General features: G+C 51.4%; 1 protein-coding gene across 1 annotated transcript; it reads left to right on the forward strand.

The window, feature by feature from the left end:
- The first annotated feature begins 1,695 nt into the window (after positions 1-1,695).
- Positions 1,696-16,625, forward strand: Ccdc167 (coiled-coil domain containing 167). The gene is made up of 5 exons (XM_051153395.1): positions 1,696-1,776; positions 14,623-14,717; positions 14,939-14,991; positions 15,830-15,929; positions 16,535-16,625. The coding sequence occupies exons 1-5, from the start codon at positions 1,735-1,737 to the stop codon at positions 16,545-16,547; spliced, it is 303 nt and encodes a 100-aa protein (XP_051009352.1). The 5' UTR covers positions 1,696-1,734; the 3' UTR covers positions 16,548-16,625.
- Positions 16,626-17,057: the final 432 nt, after the last annotated feature.

Here is a 17,057-nt window from a genome sequence, read left to right on the forward strand (position 1 = left end):
CAACCACATAGTGTTTCACAATCACCTATAATGTGATCTAATGCCCTCTTCTGGCCTGTGGGTGTACATGCAGGCAAAGCCCTGTGTATGTTAATTATAAATAAATAAATCTTTTTAAAACATCGAACAAACAAACTAAAAGAATGGAGTGTAGCCAGGCATGATGGCGCACACCTTTAATCCCAGCACTCAGGAGGCAGAGGCAGGTGGATCGATGTAAGTTTGAGGCCAGCCTGGTCTACAAAGTGAGTATAGGAGAGCCAAAGGCTACACAGAGAAACCCTGTCTCAACCCCGCCCCTTCCAAAAGAATGGAGTGTGTTTACCTGATAGCATTTATGACTGTTTTTTTAACCATACCCCACTCCTTTAGACCACATCTACCTACTTGGTAGGTTTTTTGCCACACACTCAAACACACACACACACACACACACACACACACACACACACATACACTCACACTCACTCTCTCTCTCTCTCTGGTTTTTTTTTTTTTTTTTTAATTAAAAGCTTTCTTTAATTGTTGAGGTGTCACTATTGTCCAGGCTGATTTCAGATGTGTGGGCTCTAAATGATGCTTCTACCTCACTATCCTAAGTAACGGAGACCACGCGTGTGGCCCATCATGCTCTACAGTAAAACAAAAACCGCAGTACTGCACAGATGTTGAAGGTACTGACTTGTAAAACTTTGGTTGCGGTTCTATGTTCTGTGATAGGGTTATAGTGGAAACATCTCAGAGACCACAGGTCTAAGCCCGGTACAATACTAAGCATGAGCAAGCCTGTAAAGGAACGCACAGAACAAGGTGAAAGCCAGCAAATCCCAGGCTGGACAGCGCATGCTGCTTGCCCTCTCTGTGTCGCCTGTAGTGTTCTCTCCAGAAGACACGGCAAGACGGAAAGGCTTAACAGCACAAGGCCATACTAGAACCCAAAGAGCAGAGTGGGTCAAGTTGGGCCTGAAGGAGCAGGGCTTGCAGGCTGAGCATCTTGTTGAGGGCACGGCCGTGTTTGTGAGGGCCATGTTTGTCATAGGACTGACAGAAACTGTGCAGAAACCGGGCATGGTGGCGCGCGCCTTTGATCCCAGCACTCAGGAGGCAGAGCCAGGAGGATCTCTGTGAGTTCGAGGCCAGCCTGGTGTACAGAGTGAGTTCCAGGACAGCCAGGGCTGCATAGAGAAAACCCTGTCTCGAAAACAAAACAAAGAAACAAACTGTGCAGGTATGCTCCTGAACGATGCAAAATTGAAGATGTTTTAAAAAGAAAGAAGGAAGCCGATCGTGGAGGCGCACGCCTTTAATCCCAGCACTCAGGAGGCAGAGGCAGGCGGATCGCTGTGCATTCGAGGCTAACCTGATTTACAAAGGGAGTCCAGGACAACCAAGGCTTCACAGAAAAAACAAAAACAAACAAACAACCCCAAAAACAAAAAGAAAGAAGGAAAGAAAAGGAAAAAGGAAAGAAAAAAGTTCTCAGTGTGTAAAGAGGTCTCTACACACTGAAAGACCAGTTACTATTTCTAGGCAGATCTTATGCCCTGAGACTTTCAGCTAGAGGACGTCCCTCACAAACATGGCCGCTGCGGGTAGACGTGCCCTCAACAAGATGGCGATTGCTGTAGCCCCGCCTTTTTCCGCAGCGCGGGCCAATGAAAAAGAAGCACGAGGATTTGCGCGTGCGCAGTGCGGCTTAGTGGGCCGTTCCAGTACCGGGACACAGCAAGCAATATGACTAAAAAGAAGCGGGAGAATCTTGGCGTCGCTCAGGAGGTGAGGGGAGAAGTCGGGTTGGGGACACGTGGTTAGTCGCTGTGTTCCGTCGCAGGGGCGTCGGTCAGCCCGGCGGCTGCGAGGTCGAGGGGCCAGCGGGAGGAAGCGAGGGAGACGTGGCTGTGGGAGAGGCCTGGACAGGACAGGGCTCTCGAGAGCCCCCCCGAGGTGAAGGGGCATGACCCAGAGGTGAGGGGGTCACGATGAGGAGAGGGCAGGGACGAGGGTCCAGAAGCCAGGGGATCCCCGGAGGAAGAGGTATGGAACGGGGCCCCATAGTGGGTATTCTAAGGGCAGAGACTCGAAAACTGAGGCGAGACTTTATAATTTAGGAGTAGCCAAAAGGGACAATGACTACCAAAGGTGTTGGGGACCTGTAGGTGAGGGGACCATCATGGAGCTAAGACTCAAAGGTGAGTGTGCTTCTGTTATCCGTGTTGCTAGTGGCTTAACCGCCTCCAGAAGCGACCAGTTTTTTCCTGTGGGATGTTAAAGCTTGTAGCTTGGAAATTACTTCGAGGATCTTTGGGAATCTGGAAAGAATTCTAGAATTGGCGTTAGGGAAGGCCTTTAAAATATTTTGTCATATGCGAGACGTGGTGGGCGCACACCTTTAATCCCAGCACTTGGGAGACAGAGGCAGGCGTGTGAGTTGGAGGCCAGTTGGTCTACAAAGCGAGTCCAGGACAGCCAGGGCTACACAGAGAAACCCCGTCTCGAAAAACCAAAAATAAAATAAAATAATAGTTTGTCACACATGAAAAGAAGCTACTCTTCGCTTGCATTCCTGTCATGTTCATATAGACGAGGGAACTGAGGTTCTAAGTAAAACGCAGGAGCTGGGCGTGGTAGTGCATGTTTACAGTCCCAGGACTTGGAGAGCTAAGGCTGTAAGATTGTGAGTTCAAAGCCAGCCTGGGATACAGAGCAAGACCGTGCCCCAAAGAGGGAGAGGAAATGAAAAAGTGGAAGCCAGGTGGAAGTGGTGAAGGTGACAGAGCAGAGAACGAGCCTCAAGTGGGCTTTCCAGAAGTGAGGACTCAGTTCCTTTCGGTTGCCATAGAAAGCATAGGCAGCCTGGGTCCCATAGGGCTGTGACCCAACATGTTTATAGATGGCAGTATCAGGGGTTTCCATGTCAGAAGTTTTGGACACCGCTGGGGTCACCCTCCCAGAGGCCTCCTGCTGATTCAGTGACTCTCAAGAGTCTCCGCTATAGAGCTTGCAGAAGTGGAGGCGGGACCGTTTCTTACATCGCAGGTAACTCAGGAAGACCTGACTGTGTGTTTTACATAAGCTATGCGTATCCACGCTAAGGCTGGTGGTATGTATGACTGTCCTGGGAGCCAAGCCATGGCCACCAGAGGAAGTTCATGTTGACTGTTTACTTGCCACATGGAGGTTTAAGGGAGGGTCAAAGATCCTCACCTGAGTCCCCAGCCTCTCCCTATGTCCATCACCTGTTGTATGCAACTCTGCTTTAATTGCACATGGGCTCAGGGCGGGGCCACAGTATATAGCCAAGGAGCGGGGGAGCTCCATCCCAGTGGCTATGGGGAAGCCCTCATCCCTGTCAGATAAGGAAAAGCCTTCCAAGTGTGGGCTGTTGGGGAAGGGGTATTGACACCCCTGTAAGTAACCTCTCACCCACTCTCAAGAAAGCCCAGTAAACCCAAGAGTGAATCTTGTTTGCCGTTGGAGTTTTGGAGGAGGGGTAGACGTTGCTTATGTCTCCTCCTGGGAATGAATTTTAGCAACAGCAGATGACTGTAGTAGCACCTCTCCAGCCAGGTATTGGCCTGCTTGATAGGCTTAAAAAAAAAGTTGTTGGAAATGTGACTGTCCTTCTAAAAGACTAAAGCGTGCATGCTGAGAGAAGCTGACAGTATGCAGTGCGAGGGCGGAGACCTGACAGCCTGTATTAGAGCACGGTGAGATGCTGTAACAGAAACCCCAAAACTCAGAAGCTTCAAGACTGATGAAAATGTCATTATCTCTAACAGCCTGGAGCAGAGGTCAGGAGACCTTGTGTAGAGTCAAACAGTACCTACTTCAGCCTCTGTGTAGGATGCCTCTGTTGCAGCTCTCTTCAGCCTTATTCACTGTCCTATGTCTGGTGGCCTCAGATCAGTGCCAGCATATTTGCAAAAACAAACCGGCAGCTCATGGGAGTCACCTGAGAGCCGCGTTTCCAGCTGCGACTGAGCAAGAACGGCCCTGCCCTATTTGGGCTGTTGTGCCATAACAAATGTCCCTTTTATGGGCTTTCTAGTGCCATGATTTTTGCATTTTTCTGCTCTTAATTGGTGATTTTGCTACTTCAAGGGATCCCTAAGCACAGCGCTAAAGTACTGTCTAGTGTTCCAGGGCTGCGATGGGGCTGGTAGGGACAATCGGTTTGTTAGATAAACCGCTTTTCAGGCCTGAAACAACTCGACACTACATGATGCCCTGGGCAATGAGTTCAGTGCTAACGAGAATCGTCCGTTTATTAAATAAGATCTCTTTAACGGAAACACACATCTGAGAACGTTGTAAATGGATCAGTTGATGGAAATGCTGACCAGAGCTTGCAGAAGCCCAACCCACTTCAGGGTTTGCTAATTCAATATTGGGTCAATTTTAAAGACTTTAAGTGCTGGGGCTGGAGAAAATGGCTCAGTGGTTAAGAGCATTGGCTGTTCTTGCAGAGGACCAGGATTGGTCCCCACCCTCCACATGGCAGCTCGCAGTCTCTCTACCTCCAGTTCCAGGGGATCTGATGCCTTTTTCGGCCTCTTTGGACACCAAACACGTATGTGGTACACAAACATGTAAGCAGAGCATTCATAAAATATAAATAAGTCTTGAAAAAAGGTTAACTATCATAGCCAGTAATGATAGCATATGCCTGTCATCCCAGCATTTAGGAAACAGAAGGGAAGATCAGGAGTTCAAGACCACCCTTACTACAGAGCCCAGCCCATGCTACATGTGATCCTCACTGAGGTCAGGCCTTGTTTAAAGCTAATTGTGTGCTTAGGTGACTGAGAAAAAAACACATGAGTTTAAGGTCACCATCGACGACAATAGTGAGAAACATCTCAACAACCAAAATGCCCTTCTTTGTAAAAAGAGAAAGTCGTGGATGTTTGCTTCCCAGGCCCTCACTTGCCAGCCTCTAGTCTAGTGCACCTGGGGTCCTGCCACCTTATCAACAAGGTAGGACATACCTCACGGGTATGACCTTGGTCAGGAGAGAGTAGAAATGCCCACTGTATTAAGGACCCTGAGCCCAGACTGCCCGCTTTCCTTTTGTAAGAGCCAAGGTGCATGGCCCCACTACCTACCAGGGCAGCTGGGAAATGGGCTCCTTAGCCAAGAGCCCACATGCTCAGCTGCAGCCTGATGGCCTGGTGAGAAGGGGTTGGCATGTCATAGGGACCAGGTCTCCTGCACATCACACCTTTTCTCCCCGTGCGGCTGTCAGGTGCTCAGAGTATGCCTGGCGTAAGGTGGCCACCAGCAAAGGCTGTTCCTGCTTCACGGCCTGTGCAGATCTGAGTCCATCTCCTTCTTCCTGCTTTGGTTCCCTCATTAGTAACACTGAGGAATAAACTGTCTTGTCAGGCAGACACAGTGTCTGTCTACCCGTCTGTCTGTCTATCTACCTGTCTATGCTGGATCTAGAGGCAGGCCTGCCTGCCTGCTAGGCAAGTGCTCTACCCGAATTTTAAGTATTTGAATTCAACTCAACATGTAATCTCTTAGTACCCTTTATTTATTGGGGGGGGGGGTTCGAGGCAGGGTTTCTCTGTGTAGCCTTGGCTGTCCTGTATTCGCTTTGTAGACCAGCCTGGCCTCCAATTCACATTGACCCTCCCGCCTCTGCCTCCCCAGTGCTGGGATTACAGGCTTGCACCACCACGCCTAGCTCTCTTAGTGCTTTATATGGGAGCAGCTCCGCCCGTTCTGCAGCCTTACGAATGATAGGGTGCTGCTTAGGTTTTTTTGGTTTTGTTTTGGTCAAGTTGACACAAACTAGGGCCATCTAGTAAGAAGGAACTTCAAGAAATTATCTCCATCACAACGACCTGTGGGCAGGTCTGTGGGGCATCTTCTTGATGAATGATTTTACATGAGAGGGCTTAGCCCACTGGGAGCAGTGCCGTCCTCGGGCAGATGGTCCAGAGTTGTTTAAGAAAGCGGGCGGAGCAAGCCATGAGGAGCTAGCCAGTAAGCAGCTTCCTCCATGGCCTCTGCTTAGCTCCTGTCTCCAGGTTCCTGCCTTGAGTTCCTTGAGTAAACTGTAGGTTGAAGTTAACCCTTTCCTCCTCCAGTTGCTTTTGGTCGTGTTGTTTATCACAACAATAGAAGAGCAAATTAAAACAGAACTTGGTACCAGGTTCCTGGGTAATTGCTGTGGCACACCTGACCATGTTGTTTGGGGAGGATTGTGGAGGCATTTGCAACCCTGGGCTGGAAATACCATTAGTGAGCAAGCTTAGTGGGCTGTTCTAGGAGCTGGGAAATAAATAAGAGCAGATCGTGGAGGGTCTGGCTTGTGGCGTTTCAGAGCAAAGACAAGACTTGACCGGGGCTGATTGTGTACTGTTTTGTGTTGAGAATCTGTGCCTCTGGTCAGCTGGGACTCAAGAGCCAGCTGTGACATAATGAGAGACCAGCACAGTAGGCAGACCCTCTAGCACTGAGCTTTATCTCCAGCACATTCTACCTCCTCAGTAACACTGCGCTTCTATAGATGTTTGCACGGATATTTAAAATATCGGTAAATAGGTAGATGTGTAAAAATGTATGAGCCCGTAGGTATCCTTGGGTTCGTCTCTAAGGTTACTGTTTGCTGGGATATTCAAGGATTTGAAACCTGTAACCCTGGGCCTTGCTGGCATCTGGCTGTTCCTCCGCTTCCTTTTCTGTCGTCCCCAGCGGGTCTGAGTATTGAATGTGCACTGGATGCTCACTAGCGGTAGATATTGTTCTCTTATTAAAAGTCGTGCGCTCAGAGCTAGTGAAGTGGTGATTTAATAAAAAAAAGTTTGTTAATCTGACAAGTACAGTGAAAGACCCACAAGTGAGATCTCAGCCCCTGCAGACAGTCCTCGGTTACTTGTCATAATGAAACAATTACCAAGCAGGTGGCCCTCACCCCAGGGTAGCCATGGGCCAGCTGTGCCAGGTGATTACCTGTAAGGTAGCCAGGCCCCTTAGTCATTCCCCAACTCTGCCTCTGTAGTAGCTGGCCTTTGGTCAGTTGCCGTAAGTTACTGAGCATGGGTCTTAGCTGGCCCCAGCCTGTTGCAGCACTAGAGTTTGAGCCCAGTGCCCCTGCACGCTTGGAAGGTGCTCTGCTGCTGAGCCATGTCCCCAACTGACACCTTGGAGGGGATAACTTGGCTAAATTTGGTGCTGAGTACACAAATTTGTCCATTTGGGAAGTTTCTATGTACCAAGTTTCCAAGTTTCTTATGCACATGGGAATACTGTTCTCCCCATGGGAAATGGTAAGAAAGCACCTACATTGGTTCAAGCAGCTTAGCTCTGTTCAGCAGCTAGTACTTAGTATCAGGGCTAGGGTTTCTGCATACCCTCATCTGTGTCCGTAGTCACAGGATAGCTGCCACAGCTCCAGTGATCACGGTCAGCCGTAAATCAAGACTCTTACTAGCCAAGCATAAACTTCCAGGAGTCGCTCAGATGATAATCTGGAACATCTCATTGCCCAAAGCTCAGTTGTGTGCGACCCTGGCTGTCATCAGACTGTTTTCTAACATCTGCAGTGGGGCAAGTTAAGGGGATTGGCCAACTAACAGTGTCTTCAGAAAGGGATAAGTGGGAAGCAGTTAGCATCTCCTGGTTCTCAGCAGACCGGCTGAAGGGGACTCAGGCTGGGTGGAGGCTTCGGGAAAGAAATGGTTTGGCCAGCATCAACTGTGACCACAGTTAGCCAGTCTAGGAGTCCTAGGATGAACACGAGCCTAGAGGAAGCCCCCAGTCTCCTGTGACCTACCAAGTTGGCATAAGTGCCAGGAGGCAGGGCTGGTTCCAGGTGGGGTGTACAGGTGGGGCTGAGGTCGGGCACTAACACGCAGCTGCCTTGCTGAGGGCCGTTCAGAGCTGACCCTTAAACGAGCCTCACCTGCACAGGTGGAAGCGACAGGTCGTCATCGGGCAGGTGACTCTCTTGGCAGCCTCCATCTGGCACCACTCCACTTAACGGGGGTCAGGAGACTAAAACCTCATTACCTAACGCTGCTGGATGTCAGCTTGTGTGGAGTGGCTGTTTGCCAGCGTCTTAATTAATGAATTCATAAGGCATGGGGCGGATGCCAGCTCTTGAAAAATGCTTTGAGCCTTTCAGCGATGGAGATGCTTTTGCCAGTTTATCAAAAAATAGTTTTGGGGAGAAAGAAGAAAAACCAAACCCCAGACGCCATTTTGGCTGGGGGCAGATAAAGACTTAGAGCAAAGTCTGACCTGCAGGGTGACTTCCAAAGCTGCACACACAGCTCCTCTCTGCGGACCTGGGCAGCTCACCTGGACTACAGCAACCTCATGAGCTGGGGTGGGGTTAGTGTTCAGGTGTGGTGGTCCCCTTGGCTATCACTAGTCACTGACGAAAAACTGGAAGGCTGCTCTGCCAGGAAGAGAAACTTTGCACTAGGCATATTGACTTGGGGGACCCTCGTATGTTTTCTGCCCCCACAGAGTACTGTGAGCCTCCTCTGCAGAAAAATACCACCTAAGCAGTGTCATGGGGATCAGCCATTTAAGTCTGAGGCTAGTCACCTGGAAGATGAGGCACATGGTCCCCTGTGACTTGGCTGGATGGCCTGGCGGCCCTAGATGGAAAGCTTCAGTGCTCTTGCTAGGACCATCTGTGCAGGCAGGCGGTCTAGCGCCTTTCCCCGTTACAGTAAACATCCCAGGGCTCCTGATGTGTGATGACACTGGCTTTCCTCGACCAGCCTCCCAGGCACTGAATTAGAGAAGGAAACTTTGATGCCCTTTGGGGAGGGGAGGGAGAGGCTTTACCAGGCACAGCTAGCTAGCCCACACATTTCCTTCTCTAAACTGGATGTGTTTTGTGCACATTTGGGAGGGTACTGTGACAGTATGGCAATGTGGGGGAGGGTGTTTGCAAAAAAGACAGTCAGCTGAGTATGAAGACAGACACCGGGCTCCTGGCGCCTGTATCTCCTAGCACACAGATTCTAGGCAGGCCCTTCCAGGCAGTGCATCTGTTGTGTGAAAAGAGACCAAGCACAGGCAGGCACAAGGTCATTCAGGGTAGAGGATCTGTTGAAGCCAGACCAGCAGAGTTCTGCAGGCTCAGCCAGGCGATGCTTGACTTTGCTTCTTAATGTCAGTAGTCCATGTTGGTTGTGGATATTTTCATGAAGGGTACTGGATAAAAGACTGGTGTTGAGGAAAGCACATGTACCTGGGCCCAGTCCCTCATCTTCTAGCCGTCTCTGCCAAGTTGCTAACCACCTCTGCTGAGAGTTTTGCTCTCTGCCAGTAGTGACAGCCCCTTTGTAAGGTGGATACAAAGTCAGACTAAATGCCTGCAGCTGTCACTGCCCATACGCTGCCCATCCTAGGGCATGAGGAGGTGGTGGTGGGGTGGAAGTTGCCTCCTGGGCTGAGTTACAGCTTTCAACTGTGGGGTGACGGGATTAGGACACACACCTGGACAAGCTGTTTCCTTCCTATAAGTCTGCCTGTCTGTAAGATGTGGACTCTGGTTGTCCATCCTCCCATGTGGAGTGTCTAGAACAGAGCCTGAGAGTGCTGCAGATGTGTTCCAGCTGTTGCATCCACTTTATGGACTCTTGTTTCCCAGTGCTTTCTGCTCCTGATCTGCCCTCATCCAGACACATGACACCATCTGAGTCCTCCGTACCAGGGAGGTGTGGGGCATGCCCCATGACCACTGCCTGATCCCCCAAGGCAAGCCCTTGTCCAGCATACTGTCATGTGCCGGCCAGAAGCTCCCAGGAGCAAGGCCTTAGACAGAGAGGAACCTCTTCCCAACCTAGAAAACAGAGTGGGTTGTGTGGCCTTGAACCAAGCCCCAGGGGAACCCCTGGCCGCTCCAGGGAGAGAGCCTGGCCCTTGGGAGCTGCAGTGGCTGACACTGGGCCAGGAGCAGCTGCCTCCCAGCTGCCCTGTGCTCTATTGAATGCTGTTTAATTGTTCTACTCTCCTGAAGAGCCTGTGCTCCTGCTGGCTCTTGCTTGTCAGAGGAATAAAAGCTGCCCAAGCTCCTTCAGCAGCCCTAGAGCTGGCACCCTGTGGGGCCTGACCTGACCCATGCAGGGGCAGCTGTCTGTGCAAGTGGCACGAGTTCCCTGCCTCTGAGGAGCCTATTTGGGGCTTTGATTCCTGAAGGCTCCATCCTCTGAAAAGATGCCTCCTGGGGATTTCAGACAAATTTTACAGTTTCTCTTAACACGGTGGTTTTATGGTGCATAGGACCCCCAGGGAGACTTGCCTAAAGCTCTGGAGTAAGGCTGTATTCCTGAGTCAGGGAGGGGCTCTTAGTCTGGCCTGGGGCTGGAGAGGGAAGCTCTGAGGAGTCCCTGACTGCCACCTGCAGCAGTTCTCCTGCCATCCCAGCACGCCCTGACTGCAGTGCAGGCCTCACATTCAGGCCTCTCTAAGTGCAATGCCTGCGCCTACTCCCTGTCTTCAGGGCCGCTCCTTCCTCTCCACACCTTACCTCCCGCTCCTCCCGCCTCTGCTTCTCCCCTGCCTCCACAGACAGGTTTAGCTACTGCCCAGTCACTGCTGGCTCCAGGCTTGTCTCAACAAGACCAGACTGTTCCCCAGGGATTTATGTGGTACCTTTTAGCTTCTCAATACAAGGTGCCAGAAGTTTGCTAGCTCAAAAACTCCAGCACCACCCCCCTAGCCCCCACCCCCCGTGTCTCAGGTCCCTGCTCCTCCCAGAAGACTGCAAGCCTGCTTCAGCCATTAGTTCCTCTTCCCTCAGACACCACTTTCTTTGTGGGTGTAAGCATAGCACATGGATGTTTCTTTGTTTTTGTTTTTCGAGACAGGGTTTCTCTGTGTAGCTTTGGCTGTCCTGTACTCACTTTGCAGACCAGGCTGGCCTCGAACTCACAGCAATCCACCTGCCTCTGCCTCCCAAGTGCTGGGATTAAAGGTGTGCGCCACCACGCCCAGCACGTGGATGTTTCTTAATCTACCAGGGACACCCATTCTACCATGGCCAGTCTCAACACCTAAACTACTTGTAGCCAGCTGCCGCTCTTCTGCCAGGCAGGTGCTCTGGGTGGCTCTGTGACCTCTCCTTTCCACCGGAAAAGGTCCCATCTCTTTGACTGAACCTCTTTCTGCCACAGTCCCCAGGATACCCATGCCTGCTCCTAGCCTTACTGGTTGCCAGGCCCCTAGAGCTTTGCCAAATCTGACTGCCAGGCTCCCTGTGCTGCCCTTGTTTCCTCAGAGGGCCACTGCTTCCCTGGGCCTCAGTTGGGTTTTCTGTCTAGAGCTCTGCTGATCTCACTTTCTCACCTTGGATTCCCCCACACCTGGCCTCTGCCACGTGAACCTACCCCAACACCATCCCTCAAAAAGATTACAGAGCTTACTCATGTGCCGTGCTCTGTGCCAGCTAGTGGGTTGACTCATGGTGGAGGCCCTGCTGTCCCCACTGCCTGCCTGTGGACCCCTCCACAAAGGACTAGCCAGATCCTGCCAGAGGGGCTCCCTCCCACTGCTGCCTGCCGGTGGCAGCAGGGCTTTCCTGCCACCCTTAACCCCAGCTCATGCTCTCCCACTCTAGCCGCAGAGACCCAGTGAGTTCCATTCTCTTAACAGCAGCTGGCACTAAACTCCACCTGTGTGCAGTGCTGTTCCAAGCACCTCATTACCCTCACAGCACAGATGTCTGTCACCTGGGGCACAGGCAGACTAAGCAGCCTGCCATTCATTCACAAGTGACTCGTGGCCAGTTACAGCTAGAGCTTTATACTGCGCTTCACACGGTGCACCCTCCCCACCTTTAAGCTTTTAGTCCAACTACTTGCTCAGCCCTGACCCTACTCCTGTAGAATCTGAGATCCGTCCTCTTATTCTGATCCTAAAGCTCATAGCCGCTGGGCCTAGCTTCCTGCCGGCTTGCCTTTGTCCTGAGGGCAGGGAGGGAGTGAACTGAGGACTTTGGATTTGAACCCACAGCTGTAAAGTTCATAACCCATGTACATGAGAGCTCACTGAAAACTCCAACTGAGGGCTTTCTCCAAGGTGCAGCCACCTCTGTGGCCCCTGGTCACATCTAAAAGCAGCACTATGACCACCCCTCCCTGCCTCTTCCACAGCCTGGTCGAGGAGTCTCTGCCCCATTATAACCGTTTCTGACAATGGTCTCTGCTTCAAGTGCTGCTGGTGTCTAGTCTCCTTCTAAGGATGTGTCTGCAGCCTCCTGAAGAGCCCCCTTCAGGTTCAGCCCCCACCACCCACCCCAGCCACCACCAGGCAGTTGTAAAGAGAACTTGCTATTTAGAAGGGAATCAGAACTGTCAGCAGGACATACATATTCATAGAGAGAGGTTAGAACCAAGTCCCTAAAACCTTGATTTGTGTTCGCCCATTTAAGCCTCATTAAAAAGTGGCAAATGAAAGTAGGGATATTCAGTTTAACTGCAAATAAATTGGGCTTGTTCAGAGAAAGGCCCCCGACTGCCTGCCCCTCAGGCCCTGTCCAGAGCATGATGGCAGAGCGACTTGGCCACAGCCTCAGCTGTAAGACTGCTCAGCGAGAGCTCCTGGCCTTGCTCCGGGGCAATTACCACTTGTTTGGGCACCTGGTCACCTTCCAGAGGCATTCAGGGATGGAAATCCTTAACCTGATCCCTCCTGAGAATGGCCCGCAAACCAGGGCCCTGCCCAAAAACAGCAGGTAGAACTGAACCTGGACTGGACATCTGGGGCAAGCTGCATTAGCAGTATGGAAGCACAGCTGTTTTCTTGTTTTAGTGTGCACAAGGGTTTAAGAAGTCAGCTGTACAAACTCCTAACCGTTTGTCTCCAGCCCCTCAATCCACTCAGGCTGAGCTGCCGCTCACTCCAACCACAAATAGGAAGACTGTGGGAGACTAGGCCTTTTGGGCAGAGAGGTGGCAGGTGGCCTAAGGAGCTGCAGGCCAGGTCACAGGCACAAGTAGAATTTGCCATTCTGTGGGCTTCTAGCCTGGGCAGATAAAATCTAACAGGAGGGGTAGTGTAGAAAGGGCTGGCTTTGCTAGGTGAAACAGAATGCGATCTACCAGGGCAGGAGGCTCAGCTGCAGGAGTAAGTTTTAGGCCCCATCATGGTCTAAATGGTGGTTCCTGTGCCATATGAGGACACACAGCCTCAGGCAGTCTGTGAAGGGCACACGACATGTGGCCAGAAGTACCCATATCAGACTGTTGTCCCCAAGCCTGACTCTCCAGTGTGCACCTCCCTACAGTGCAATTCCAAGGCGGCTTGTGGCTTCTCTGGGGACTGCCCAGTCTGCTGGCTGCAGCTGGTACTCATCAGCAGAGAAATGGTACAGTTAACCATGCAGTGACCTTGAGACTCTGTAGGTTACTCCTTCCCGTGGAGCCCTCCTGACTCGGCTGCAGGAGAGGGGTTGGCCTTTTGTTTGGACTCACCAAAGTGGCTGACCCAGGAATATCTAAGGTGGCTGGCTGTTGGCCAGAGAGGAGGCAGACTTAACTTTCCTGATTCCTGGCCCCAGGCTAGCACACGGAGCATCCAGACTCTGAGCAGCCCGTTTAAGAGGCAAGATTCTTGCAGGGGTAGCTCCTATAAAGATTGGAGCTGAGACCCACATACGTGTGCCCCTGTGACTCCTCAGAAAAGCCATTCCATCTAGGGAGCCCTGTCCTTGCATTTGGTGTCTCTCCTGGGGATTTGGTAAGGGTGAGTGAAGTCAGAGATGAACAGAGACAGTTACAGGGTTCCAAGGAGCCCTCAACACAACTAGCCACCAAAAGTGAGGCACTAGCCAGCCAGCCTAGACCCAGAGAGGTAGCCACTTAGACACCTAGAGAGCAAGTCAAGGCAGAACTGTGGTATTCAATGCCAGATGCATGACACTGGCACACAGGTGTGGACAGTCCTGCCCAGCATTTTACAAACCACTTCCCACAACTTGGGTATTTTCTCTAAAATCACATCTCTGAGATAACTGAGCAAATGGAAGAAGATAATCTGGCGGCCTTCCTTTCAGGAGCTTAGCTGCTTTGCCATCAAGTTATGCTGACCTTGGTGATAGGCAGCATTTCTGCCTAAGAGCCACATCAGAAAGAATAGAGGTGGTTTAAGTTGCATTGTTTTGCCAATTTTTATTGATTCTCAGAAAAATGCCTATTGGGACAACACAGATAGCACTATTAGGATGATTCACATCTACCAAGAAAACACCCCTATTTTTAAGCCCCTTGACATTTAAGCCCCTTCCCTCCCACATGGAGTACTCGGGACCTTGCCCTGTCTCTGCAGTGTTCAATTCCTTTAGTCTACCATGGGGCAGGTTCTGTGGGATGCCAGGCTCTGGTGGAAACAACAGGGACCTGTTCTTGTTGAGACATAGCTAACCTGGGGTTCTGCCTCTTTATCCCCAACCTGTGCCTGGTTCAGAGGGTCAGATGCAGGCAGCACGCACTTCTTGTTTCCCAGGACTTAGCCCGTCACTTCAAAGCTTGAAGCACTCTGTTAACAGCAAAGCTGGGCCCTGTCTAGTGCAAACATGGGGTGGGGGACCTGGAGGTGAGCTCTCCAGGCGCCAGTCTTAAGAAAGCTGTGGTTCTCTGCCTTTGTCTCTTTCAGATTGATGGGCTAGAGGAGAAGTTGTCTCAATGTCGGAAGGACCTGGAGTCTGTGACCTCCAGGCTCGACAGGGCAGAGCTGAGTCCTGAGGACAGGTAATGCCTCTGTCCAATCATGCCCCTCTAAGCCAAGGGAAAAGGATCCCTAACTTTGAGCTTCAACTCTGGTCCCCTGAGATCCTACTTTTTGACACACTCGCACGTGCACGCACGCACTCACGCACACACACACCCTTATTCAAACAGGCAAGAAGATCTACTGTCCCTCTAGTTAAGACAGGAAAAAATGGTCTGAGCTGTAAACTCCTTCCCCACAGGAGATCTCTGGAGAAGGAGAGAACCACCCTCATGAGCAAAGCCTCCAAGTATGGTAAGAAAGTTCCTCTCTGATCCCTGGCACCTGGGAGCCAGCTGCCTGGGAGGGAAGGGTTCATTTTCTGTCCGGAGGAAGCAGTAGCAAGGGGTCTGTATTCTCTGGGGTGTACCTGGACCATGTCTAAAGACAGGACTGCATCCCACGCCCCACCCCAGCAGAACAACCACACTGGAAGTGGAGTGGTTAGAGGACAGGAAAAGCTTTTGCGGATGGAGCAATGCTGCCACCTTCTGGGTGCTGGAAGTAGAGCCCAGCCCTCCTGCCCTGAGGCTAAGACTGTGGTCTGCAGAGGGCTCTTCCTTCTCTACTCAGCCCAGAGCTGGCTGGCAGTTCTAATCCATTGCACAGGTACAGGTGGTGGCCAGGACATCAGTTTGGCCTTTGCAAAGCAGAACCGGTGCACAAGTGGTGACTGGGTCTGAATATAGCGGAAGACTATCAGGATGCCTTCTAGTGCGCCTTCCGGCAGCAGGAACTGAGCAACTGTGTGAGCCCAAGGAGGCCCAATTGATCTGAAGAGACTCCTGAAGGATGAGCACCAGATAGCCCATCCTGAGACGGGTGAGGGCACATGCCTGCCGATGGCTTTCAGGGGTGGCCCTTTTGGTGTCTCGCATACCCTACTGTACTCACAGAGAAATGGTTGAGCAAGTCAGGCATGCTCTTAGGTCTAAATCTAGCTAAAGGATTATGAGAGCCTAGGCAGATCAAGGGCCAGGGTTTGGGGTATGAAAGTGGCTAGAAGCAGACACTGATATCGGTGTCCATTCTGGGAAGGAGAAGCAGTTAGGTGGGCCTCAATGTTGTCTTGTTCCCATCTTTTTCCTCCCAGAGAAGGAGCTAAAGCTGCTTCGTCGAGAGAATCGGAAGAACATGCTACTCTCTGTGGCCATCTTCATCCTCCTTGGCCTGCTCTATGCCCACTGGACTATGTGAGTCAGCATCCGCAGCCATGCAGGTTCCCTTCCACTCCCTACTCAGGGACCAAGCAGCCAGCCTTTCAAGCTCAAGACAGAGATGGGGGCCTTTGCCCTGTGGTTGTCTAGTGCTGTAAAAGGCTACCGTACTGCCTCCTCCTATTGCTCAGTAGAGGGGCAATAAAGAGCCTCAGGCTCTGCTGTTTAGTAATACCTATCTCCTGCTGACTAACTGTGAGGGCTACTAACAAGGGGAAGCACTCCTGTCTCAAAGTTGAAGGGATGTTCCAAAATGTTTGTTCACAATTCAGGAGGGAGGGAGAAGTACAGCTGGGAAGGTAAGCACTGTGCCCTGGGCTGTGATCACCACTGAAGAAAATGCAGCATGCATGGTAAACGGTGACTTGGGCTTGAAGTGGAGGTTCCCCGGGGCATGCAGAATGAACTCATCTTCCAGAGGCAAGTGGGGCCCAGGAGGCCTCCATGAGCTAGTGGGCAGCAAGAGCTATGGTAATGACCAGACTGACTCATGGTGGCGGTAGCCAGTAAATACAGTGAGGTTGATCAAAAGGAAGCCAAGCAAGAGCAGCTAACAGATACCACCCCAACTCCGCTCACAGGGGAGGGTCCTGAGCAGGGGAAGGATGACTGCCGCGGGTGAAGCAGAAGCATTCAGAGGCTGTGGAGCGTGAAGATGGAACCCACTGGAAGCAGCCTACCAGAGATTGTGATGGTCAAGTGAAGGAATCCTCAGCTGGAGCTTTTGGAGACTCTGTGAGCATCTCCTCAGTGCAGAGCACTGGCCTTTTATGGAGGGGAGGCTAGCCAGGGTCAGGAAAACATCCTGTCTCTTGTCTCTGACACTAATTGGTCTGACACCTCTGTTATTTTAGTCACAGACTGATCCTGAATTGTCACAGTGGCACCTTGTAGTGAGCTATGGTTTATACAAGATTCCCCGATCCCCTCTTCAAACAGGAACTGCACAACTTGATGCCTTTGGGCTCCCAGTCTTATCAGGCAGCAGCGTCAGGAGCTGGAGAGGCTTGAATTCCACAAACCCTCACCCCATCCTCTTAAAGTCAGTCCCAACCACGTCACTGTGGACAAGAGCAGCCTGGTACAGAGCCACACAAGCAGTAA

The sequence above is a fragment of the Acomys russatus genome, chromosome 11, assembly GCF_903995435.1.
Source record: "Acomys russatus chromosome 11, mAcoRus1.1, whole genome shotgun sequence".
In the NCBI taxonomy this organism is placed as follows: domain Eukaryota; kingdom Metazoa; phylum Chordata; class Mammalia; order Rodentia; family Muridae; genus Acomys; species Acomys russatus.